Source organism: Nicotiana tabacum, chromosome 6, assembly GCF_000715075.1.
Source record: "Nicotiana tabacum cultivar K326 chromosome 6, ASM71507v2, whole genome shotgun sequence".
Lineage (NCBI taxonomy): Eukaryota > Viridiplantae > Streptophyta > Magnoliopsida > Solanales > Solanaceae > Nicotiana > Nicotiana tabacum.
Window position 1 is genome coordinate 212,099,184 of NC_134085.1, and position 11,421 is coordinate 212,110,604.

The 11,421-nt window shown below is 33.5% G+C and overlaps 2 protein-coding genes across 5 annotated transcripts; one reads left to right on the top strand and one right to left on the bottom strand.

Annotated features, from left to right (window-relative positions):
• The first annotated feature begins 1,084 nt into the window (after window positions 1-1,084).
• LOC107771627 (putative polygalacturonase At3g15720) lies at window positions 1,085-4,831 on the top strand. Its single transcript, XM_075256640.1, has 10 exons — window positions 1,085-1,264; window positions 1,532-1,657; window positions 1,814-1,951; window positions 2,290-2,466; window positions 2,564-2,591; window positions 2,668-2,877; window positions 3,580-3,661; window positions 3,748-3,853; window positions 3,975-4,091; window positions 4,384-4,831. The coding sequence occupies exons 1-10, from the start codon at window positions 1,235-1,237 to the stop codon at window positions 4,609-4,611; spliced, it is 1,242 nt and encodes a 413-aa protein (XP_075112741.1). The 5' UTR covers window positions 1,085-1,234; the 3' UTR covers window positions 4,612-4,831.
• On the bottom strand, window positions 4,138-7,745 carry LOC107771628 (DCC family protein At1g52590, chloroplastic-like). 4 transcript variants are annotated; one of them, XR_001644852.2, is made up of 6 exons: window positions 7,419-7,745; window positions 6,749-6,806; window positions 6,044-6,151; window positions 5,679-5,771; window positions 5,420-5,590; window positions 4,138-4,599 (listed from the first exon to the last, which is right to left on the bottom strand). XR_001644852.2 is itself a non-coding variant. In XM_016591054.2 (5 exons), the coding sequence occupies exons 1-5, from the start codon at window positions 7,624-7,626 to the stop codon at window positions 5,509-5,511; spliced, it is 549 nt and encodes a 182-aa protein (XP_016446540.1). In that variant the 5' UTR covers window positions 7,627-7,745; the 3' UTR covers window positions 5,215-5,508. The 4 variants fall into 4 exon arrangements, 1 of the variants encoding a protein (XP_016446540.1); XR_001644850.2 differs by having other exon boundaries at window positions 4,138-4,602; XR_001644851.2 differs by lacking the exon at window positions 4,138-4,599 and adding an exon at window positions 5,040-5,151.
• Window positions 7,746-11,421: the final 3,676 nt, after the last annotated feature.

An 11,421-nucleotide genomic window follows, 5' to 3' on the forward strand; every position in this document is an offset into this window, starting at 1 on the left:
AGGAACGGCCAGGAATAAGAGATATCTATAGGAATTAAATCAAATTAAAGTGTGATCAATTTAGGAGATAATTCTTGTTAGATCCTTAATTCCTGTCGAAATTGTATTTCTAGTCAAAATCCTACTAAAGTCAGATTTCTGGTTTCAGACATTTTTAAATATGAACTTGTAATATTTTGAAAAGCGAAAAATAGAGTTTCTAATGGTAATGAGATTGTTGTTGTACATGTTATTTCCTTGTTGTCTAACTTTTAAATCTATCTACACGTTATTTGTGGGCAAGGTTGGGTTGAAGGCATCAAGTAGGCTTGCTTGATTAGGGTATCTCAGTCGGGCGCCGGTCGCGCTCTCCAAGATCCGGGCGTGACAAGCTTTTAACGTTAGTTTGTCCTGGAATAGTATTAAAATGGATGGTACGTCCTAGTAGTATTTCGCCTGACTTTTCCTATATAGCAGTTGTTGAATATCTTTTAAGTGGCAAATTAAAATTATTCCGTTTCATTTGGAAATTTCCAAGAGAAGTGACAGAGACGAAGATTGGAAATCCCTTGGTGGGATTTGAACCGCAACAATTAAGCTGCAAATTCATTCTCTTAGGACTTAGATAGAGTGACTTCTATCAAAAACATATAATCATTATTTTTTGGTATTTATTGTACTAATTTTATTTTTTGGTTGCATGCCTAAATACTGATAAAACTTGGAGGTAAATTAAAGCTACTCGGATAGGAAAGTCTTCAAGCATCTCATATCGCATTCAATTATCTGTTTTCGATTGAAGTGAAAGAAGGCTCCATCGTGCTTTGTGTTTTACATGCTAACAGCTAACTTGCCCATATAAAAATAAAATTTCCTGGACTTTATACAAAAAGTACAAATTAAATATACCACTTGCGTAATTCGTAAATCAGGCAATTATGCGTTAAGTCAGCTATTATTTCTATTCTTTGCTTCGTTAGACGTGAAAAGTGATAGATCCAAGAGGGTTATTAAGTCACTTGATCAAAAAGAAAAAAATATTAGTCAAATCTATGGATTTAATTAAATGAGAAGCTGGAGAATTTACTCCAATATAATGATCATATTGGTAAATAGTGGCGGAATTGTTTATATATTTTGATGCGAAAAAGGTTTTGTAACTTCAGTCTTAAGTGGTGGAGGGTATCATGGCGGTTTAATCTTTCTATGCTTATATTTATATGACTAGAGATTTGCACATTCTGATTATATATGCATGGTTCTTGTACTAGCTGGTACTACAATGGTAAGTTCAGTTAACCCAAAACCGTTCTTGTTTCCTTTGATTACTGAAAATCTTAACCGAAAAGTAAAATTTAGAAGTCCTTATTTTTTGTTTGTCCATATATTTGATCACTAATTATTTCTTTTGTATTGAGTTGTTTCTATTTTTCGCACATAAATGATAATTTATAAAATTATATGCTACATTAGAGAATTAATTAAAAAAAATTTCTAGGTTCGGTACTAGGTCTAAAGCATTTGGGTCATGATGATGTGGTTTAATTTGCAGGTTTACTTGGGAATTTTCTTGGTTTTGTTGTGCATGTTTTCTCCTGTATGGAGTGCTGATGACATTAAAACTTTCAACGTCGTGAATTTTGGGGCAGTCGGAGACGGAAGAAATGATGATCTCCCAGTACGTAATTAAAAACCATTACTATTTCTTAAATTTTCTTGCGTTCGAGCTTATATGTGCATTTACACCAATGTATTACTCTTATTTCCTCGTATATGTGAGAATTTCTAAACATGGATGTATAATTTGAACGTACTGTGGATATTATATATGCAGGCTTTCCTCAAGGCATGGGAAGCTGTCTGTCAATCGGAATCCAGTCGTGTAATTCTTGTTATACCAGAAAGAAAGAAATTCTTACTGACGCCTTCAACATTTGAGGGTCCTTGCAAACCTTCTTTTATCCATATTCAGGTCATTCCCTTCAGCCTTTTTTGCTCAACATTAAGAAACAAACAGCTATTTAACTAGGATTTATATTATACACCACATACAATATGTCAAATTCTTACACAGTTACACTACATCGTCATTTAACTTGGTGTGACACGTTCTCAGTTTTCTATTTCAGGTTACTAGTTCTATTTATTACGAATAGTTACACGTAATTATCTTTTAAGTCATGACCTGATTGTATCAATGTATAAAAGTTAAACTCATTTAACTAAGTTAGATCAAAACAATGCTGAGATATCTGATAACTAAATTTTTAATCTTATTTTTTGTGTGTGTGCGTGCGCGCCTGTTTGCAGGTATCAGGAAATATAATTGCACCTAACTCAAAATCGGGATGGGATGGACGTGCAACCAATGCATGGCTCATTTTTGAGAATATCGACCATCTTACTGTTAATGGCAATGGAGTTTTTGACGGCCAAGGCCATGTATGGTGGTCTAATCCTTGCTTGGATAATAACAACCCATCCCAAGTAAGCATTTCAAAGTCCTCTATATATGGCGAAAACTGAAAAGAAGCCTATAAGTTTCTAGCAAATTTTCTTACATATCGAATTATTTTATGGCCAGGAAACACAATGCAAAGGACCAACTGTGAGTATACAGTTAATCTATTTCTCAAATTTCCTCTATATATGTGTGCACGTAATGTGATGATCTTCGTATATATATAGGCATTGATTTTCTCAGACGATGCGACCGGCTGCGAGTTTGGGGTGTAACGCTAATTAGAAGTGCTAGAAGTCATATCATATTGACTGCTTGCAATGAAGTTAGTATCGCCAATATTCGTATTATGTCCCCCGGTGACAGTCCTAACACCGATGGGATTGACGTTTCCGGTAGCACAAACGTACGAATACACAACTCCCTCATTGCAACAGGTACAAATTGATTTCTACTCCCTCCAATGTAAAAGAATCTTCATAATGTCATTTTTTATTACAATGTCAAGTCACTTAAAATATAACTTAAGGTAGTTGCTCGTAATAAGTGAAATTACTAATCTTAAAAATAAAGCAAGCAACTTGCTATACTAGGCAAATCACATTGTCAGTATATATAAGTTATTACGGTTAAACTCCACCCGACCCCCTTTTTTAGCTGTCGAATTACAACTTTTAGTTACGAGTAGGGGTGACAAAATGGTTAAAAGAAAACAGTTAACCACTCATAGTATCCACTAAAAAATTGGTTGGATAATGAACTTTTTAAAAACGGATCAAATATGGATAAGAACCATATTATCCATTTCGAAAATGGATAACTAATGGGTTTAACTTTTATATTTGTAAAACTTCAAATTAGGGGTTCCTCAAGTTTGGGAGATAAAAAATTCTCCCAAAAGTGATCATATTCATGAAGTCATGGATAATATGATTACTCATATTATACGCCGGTTAATCCTTTTTTATCCGTATTAAATATGAGTCGGGTCGGATAATTTATCCGTTTTTTCATTACCCGTTTTCGACCCATCCATATCCGACACAACCGTTTGCCACCCCTAGTTACGAGTACAAAATTTACTTGCTTCCTATTATAACGGGTCTTCTCCACATAATTTGAGCAATGAATTATGATAGGCGACGACTGTATTGCAATAGGAGGAGGATCGTCCAATGTCAATATTAGCGGCATAACATGCGGACCAGGCCATGGTATTAGGTAATTAATTGTTGGTTTTTCAAATCTAGTTTAAGAATGTTGTAAAAGTGTACATAAAAGTTTTGATTTTTTTTTTATGGCTGTAGTATTGGATCCTTGGGAGAAGGAGGATTTGAAATTGTGGAAGATGTGCGCGTACGAAATTGCACGATTAAAGACACCTTAACAGGAGTAAGAATTAAGACCTGGCAGGTAATAATGTGCACTTCGTTTTTTCATCAGTTGCAAAATACTCTCATTTAAACTTGACAAATACAAACAGTTCATTTTTACAGCCATAACTAGCTAACATGTTAGTTTTCAAATGGAACAGGGAGGCGAAGGGTATGCAAGGAGGATAACATTTGAAGGAATAAAATTGGTTGAAGTCAACAATCCCATCATCATCGACCAGTTTTACTGTCCCAGCCGAGTCAATTGCAAAAATGATGTGAGACCACATATATTTACTACTCTAATACACTAACATTGAAATATGAAAAATAAACCAAAAAATTAAAAATAGAAAAAGAATACTGTTTGCAAATGTAGGCACAAGTTGATGCTTCTTTAGTCAGCATCCACATATTACTAGTAAACTACAAGAGAGTTTACTCGCTATAACAAGTTAAAATACAGTGATCGTGTTAAAATTTCAGTGTATATAAGTTCAATTTCTAGTGAACTGTTTACTAACAGTTGAATTTCATTACTAACTGACTGTTTTGACTAATTTAACACAGACAGCTGCAGTTGCATTGAGCGACATAACATTCAGAGGAATATCAGGGACATCCCTGATGGACGAGGTGATAAATCTGAGCTGCAGCGAAACTGTTGGCTGCAAAAACATACTTCTCGATCGTGTGTATATATCATCTGTTAAGGGTAACCCTGTTCATGCCAAGTGCGTTAATGCTCATGGAAGGCACACTCATACTAGGCCTGTTGTGAACTGTCTGCTGCCATAGTTATATATGATGTTATGCAACATACCTTATTGTTCAACAATAAACTATAGGGTGGGTTGGGAGGAAGGAGAGAATTGTTGTACCATTATTCTCAACTGTTATAGGTTTATAGCTATTTCGCTATTTTTGGGAATTACTAGATTCAAGGCTTATGGATACAGACACAGTTTCTGTAACCAATAACTAGTGAAAAGCCACAAACAGATTTTTCTTTTCTTGATAGGTTCAATAGCCACAATAAAATATTTATGCAAAACATTCTGATCAACTGTTGTAGGTTTATATTTGTATCGCTTTTTAGGGAATCACCAGACTCGAGGCTTATGGATACAAATGAATTAACGAATAACTAATTAGAGCCACAGTTAATTCTTTTTCCGATAAGCTCGGAAGCTACTTTTATCTTTGTATGCAACATTATATCTGAATTAGAGGGACAAAATAAATCCTAGAGCATTTCATTCGGACCTTTAGTATTTTACAGTACAATCACAATATTAGAGTTGGAACTTATGTACAAAACCGCAAATCTTTACCAGCCTAACATAAAAGATACAATTAATTGTCAGAACAAGAAGTCAGATAGAAAATAGAACTTTGATATAGAATCAAATTAATAAGATCTATTGTCCAGCATTCTCTTTCTCCATTGTGTAACTAATCATAACACCAGAACCATATAATAAGATAAGAATAGTGAAGTTTAGATTCAACATATGCAGATAGCAGCAAGTGATTATAAAGTATAAACAATATCAAATTCTGTTCTATACAAGAGAATATTTTACTTGCACGATAGAAAAAGTACCAGTTTCTGTATGTCTGCAATTAAATGATGTTGCGCCATCTCAACTCTTACAAGAACCGAAGCACCTAAAGAGTGTTTGGCACCTCCAGTTATATCTCACATGAATCAGAGCGGCCAAAGAGTGCATAACGGTTATTGGCAACATTATCATATGCAAAGTCTCGAATGAATCTGCTAAAATGAGGGAAGAATTAAGCACCAAAAGATGAAGCAATTACTCCACTAAGTTAAAACTGGGATCAGAACAGTGAAAACTTACAGAGGCACAAATTGTAAGAAAAAAGCTAGCTGAGGGAAAGGCAAGTTAATGTACTCCATAATCTTCAGAACAGCTTCGGATTTCACATAAGACCTGAAATGAATACAGTCTTCACTAGTTACTCATTCCGTGATTACTGCCATATTTAGTATGCGTCTGGACAAAATTTGAGTTAACTGAGAAAAAATTGAAGTCGAAGTTGAAAAAAGTTTGTGTTAGTTTGTTTGTGCACCAAGTATAAAGTTATGATCCTTATCCCACCCTCGCCCTCCCACCCAAAAAAAAAACAAGAATAAACTTGGTTCAGCATTAGAGCCATGTTAGATAGCATACATATCCCTTTTTAATTGGAACATACAGCATACCTATCTTTTTCAACAAGCACAACACTTGAAATATCATCAGGAGCTCTGCCGGATCTCCTCAACAGATTTTTCCCTGCTTCACTTTGTAAAGCTTCATACCTTATTCTCCTGGATATCGACGAAATGTGGAATTAAAGGAGTAGTAACCTTGATATGAATCAAAAAATAAGGAACATCAACTGATGATGATTACATTAAGAAGCCTGACTAGTAAGGGTCGATAGCATTCCCTTCTCTAATTAGATGAGCTCAGATAGTTTCTCTTAGCAGACTCTTTTTAATAAGCTATGCCAGCCTCTTATTCATCAAATAGTTAACAGACAACGACTTTTGACCTGGGCTCACCATTTCAAGTTCCCTTCTATATTCTATCTGAAGTAGAATATTACCAAATATATTTAGAAAAATATGCAGCAGAGGGAGCTCTCAAACACTAACCAAGACAGTAAGAGTATGATAGAACAAACATTAAGGGTAAACATAAGGTAAATTTCTGAAAGCAGAACTAGCACATAGCTCTAGTCACAACACATAACTTTGTAAACCAGCTAGAATATCTGATCAAGAGCCATCAAATTTGCTGAGACAGATATCTTCTTTCATATAAAAATAAACCATACTTAAAGTGCTAGATTGTACAGAGGGAAGGAAGTTTGAATGTAGACATCCTTTCAGCCAAAAACAAGAAAAGGTGAGAACACCAACCTTGTACCATCATTATCACGGACAAATTTTACACCTCCATTGCACAGGTTACACACGCCTGCAAGACATGCAAAACATTTCTTAGTTTCATGCGCTCTGTGTCCAAAACCACCAAACAGAGGATTACTACACTATCCGAGATCGATTATCATAAATTTTAAACTTGCATATCATGATAACATGGAGAAATTCTGAGGCTTGGAATAGTTGCGGTCAAAACTTGAAAATTTGTTTCAAATACATCAACAGAGACAAAATAAAAATGATGACAAATTTGTGATTGAGAATTGACAAATTCATAAAAGGCAGGCAGCAAGTTGAACATTAGGTAGGGATACTTATGTTGTGCAACAAGAAGCATGAAAAATACCTAAAGTCACATTCTTGTTAAATAAACAGCAAGAAGACTCAATCATTTTATGGTAAAAACCTTTTTTTCCCTCTCTGAAAGGTAAATTTATTCAATAAAATAGTACCAAGGAGGTATTAAACAGTAGAAAATTAATTGCTAAATGCCTGATCTTGCTCCGCAGCATTAAAACCCCTTCCTTTCACCACAATTTATAATATATAACATCTATTCCTAATTGAACTGAAAAAAGAAAAGTGATGTAAAAAATCAAGGGTATTGGAAAAATAGGAGTATAAACCATACTACATGTAACCATACCATCGAATAACATAATAGGGCGATTATCACCCTCAAAGAAACTTGCAGTTGCCTTCACCCAATCCACCGTCTCACGGCTGCTACTGCTGGTGGTCGGCGGAGTCGATAAAGTCGCAAACGGAGTAAATTGCCGGCGAAATCTAGCATGAGCCGACGGAGTTACAGTTAAACCTGCGAACCTCGCGGGAGCAGTGAACGCCATGTTCATTGGAACCAATTTCAAAAATAAGTTTGCCAGATAAAAAAAAGGTAGTTAAAATTAGCCCTTGCCTCTGCTCTTAAAATTCTTCTTGGAATGCAATTTACATCAAACACTAGTTCCCCAATTCTTTAAAGGGAGCTCCAATTTACTAATCACTGAGAATGTACATAATATGGCCACGTGGAATTACCAATACCGCTTACTACTTTTTAATAAAACCAATTAAGACGTGGGCCTTTGATATTTTGTTGTGGCGAAGTGCAATTTAGCAAAAAAAATGCAGAAATATGATGTATTTTTTGGGGTGGTCTTTAAATTTTAATTACTGTTTGCCTCATGGACATAACTTCAAAGTTAAAAGTTAAAATTTTTGTCCATAAGCAAATATTTGTTAAAATTGAAGTTATGCTCCTAAGGCAAGCTAAGATAAAAATTTAAGACCATCCACCTTAGCTACTTGCATACTTTAGCTACTTTTAGGTCAATTGACCGCCCTTCGTCGAAAATTTACACGGTATATATAGGTAAAATATTAGATTTTAGTGCTATATAACATATATTTAATATCCTTTATTGGAGATTTTTTATACTTTTTTCAAGTTTGAACACCCTAAATGAAATTTCTGGTTTCGCCACTTATTGCTACTTAAAACATAGTGTTAATAGTTGCTGAACAAAATACCTCTATCATTAGACATGCATTCCATAAATCCTAAGCATCTAAGAAGACGATAATGTACAACCAATTTTTCCTTTCGAAATAATTGCTAAATAAGATATCTCCATAATTGAATATATATTCCATAAACTTTCAACCGTTCGACTTTAAAAGTTTCGAACTCCACTAGCAGCAGGTGGAAATACACACAAATTTCCTGAAGTTTATGTTGTTACATTTCAACTACTTTGAGCCTTTGCGGCATTTTTTAAGCTCCGACTATTTTTCAATTAGTACTTTATAAATACTGGCAATATTCCAACGAGTCCGAAACTTTTTTGATGCTTTTTTGGACAAAAAACACGTTTCTAATGCTAAAAAAAAAGGTTACGTAATTACGTAAAACGCAGTACTATACTGCGTTTTACTTTAACGGAAAGTTGGTCGTTAAAGTAAAACGCTGTATAGTACTGCGTATTATTTTTAAATTTTTTTTTACTAATTCGCAGTACTACTTAAAATCTGGGCCCAGCTTTGTTTATTAAAGCACCACAGAGCCGACGAATCCCATTAAAAAATTTCGGATTCTGCTGGTCCCCCTCCCCCCCCCCCCCCATAAAAGTAAAAAAAAAAATTTGGGCCGCACCCGTCACCTAAATAGTAAGGAGTTTAGGTCCCACACACAAGACAAGCTTTGGATTCCTTCTTTCGGGTGCAAAAATTCGATTTCAATCAAATTCAAAAAACTTAAATCGAGGTATTTCGATTTTGTTTATGTCGAAACTCGTATAGTACATGCATATTTGTATTGTTTAATGTGTTTCCATGTTAATTTGTGTTATGTTTGTGTTTAAATTTGTATCTTATACCCAAATTGATTTATTAGCTTTGGTACAAAAAATTGTTAAAATTTGATAAATTATTTGTATTGTTCAAAAATTAATATTATTTATTTTATTTGTTGTTCATATTTATATTTTATGTTAGTTGTTTTTATATGTAATAGTGACCTTTTAGCGTAGTAAAATAAATAGCCTTTTAGGCGTAGTAAAATGTAGAGCCTTTTAGTGTAATAAAATATAGCCTTTTAATGTAGTAAAATATAGAGCCTTTTAGTGTAGTAAAATATAGAGTCTTTTAGCGTAGTAAAATGTAGAACCTTTTAGCGTAGAGTCTGTGTAGTTTAAGCATGTAGTAACTGCAAACTCTATCCAATTACACTTTATAAAATTAATTATTTAATTTATAACAATAAATTTACAAAAGTAACAAATTAATATATGTTGTAAAATTAACTCCAATATCGACTCTAGAATGCATACATAATTATTCAGTCCAATATTAAACATAATTAATTATTTAATTTATTAAGCTAACAAAATTCTAAAAAAGTTGAAATTGACACGCATAATAATTAAGGATAACTTGGTGCTACCGGGTCTCAAATATCGAGCCTGGAACCCATACATAATTATTCAGTCCAATATTAAACATAATTAATTATTTAATCACGCATAATAATTAAGGATAACTTGGTGCTACCGGGCCTCAAATATCGAGCCTGGAACCCATACATAATTATTCAGTCCAATATTAAACATAATTAATTATTTAATTCCATGCATAATAATTAAGGATAACTTGGTGCTACCGGGCCTCAAATATCGAGCCTGGAACCCATACATAATTATTCAGTCCAATTCAATAATTTTTAATTTAATTCATTAAACTAGCAAAATTCTAAAAATGTTGAAATTGATAAGCATAATAATTAAGGATAACTTGGTGCTACCTAGCCTCAAATATCGAGTCTGGAACCCATACATAATTATTCAGTCCAATTCAATAATTTTTAATTTAATTCATTAAACTAGCAAAATTCTAAAAATGTTGAAATTGACAAGCATAATAATTAAGGACAACCTGGTGGTATCGGGCCTCAAATATCGAGCCTGGAACCCATACATAATTATTCAGTCCAATAGTAAACAAAAATAATTATTTAATTCCTTAAACTAACAAAATTCTAAAAATGTTGAAATTGACACGCATAATAATTAAGGATAACTTGGTGCTACCGGGCCTCAAATATCGAGCCTGGAACCCATACATAATTATTCAGTCCAATTCAATAATTTTTAATTTAATTCATTAAACTAGCAAAATTCTAAAAATGTTGAAATTGACAAGCGTAATAATTAAGGATAACTTGGTGCTATCGGGCCTCAAATATCGAGCCTGGAACTCATACATAATTATTCAGTCCAATATTAAACATAATTAATTATTTAATTCCTTAAACTAGCAAAATTCTAAAAATGTTGAAATTGACACGCATAATAATTAAGGATAACTTGGTGCTACCGGGCCTCAAATATCGAGCTTGGAACCCATACATAATTATTCAGTCCAATATTAAATATAATTAATTATTTAATCACGCATAACAATTAAGGATAACTTGGTGCTATCGGGCCTCAAATATCGAGCCTGGAACTCATACATAATTATTCAGTCCAATATTAAACATAATTAATTATTTAATTCCTTAAACTAACACACACAATTAATTTTAATTAAATTATAGTAGACGACATGGACTTTCCTCCGTCTGCGCATCCTGGACCTGCCGAGGATCAGCTACTAGGTTGCAGGTAGGGGTGTTCATGGTTCGGTTTGGGTCGGTTGTTACCTTAAAAAAATCAAACCAATTAAGTTGGTTATTCAAATTGTAAAACCAAACCAAACCAAATTAATAGAAATTTATCGGTTTCTGTTTTTATCGGTTTTTCGGTTTTTGTCGATTTTTTAAAGTATAAAAAATTTCACGAGAATCTAATGTTGAAACATAGAAAAAATAGACAAGCATGTCTACCATTGTTACTTTTCAAGTATTCTGTTAGGAGAAAGAGGAGAGAGTAAAGACAATTTATGTTCATTTTAGAGATAAACTCCCAAACTATAGAAAAGAATACAGTAAAACTTCCCAAGAAATCCAAAATTCTGTCACTCACTACTCAACTTTATCTCATGATAAGAAATTCAGTTGTTTCTCCAATGGATGAGCCAAAAACAGTTAAATTTTCCCAACATACAGTCACTAAAAACAAACACATTCCTGAGCAAAACGAAATAAAACTTCA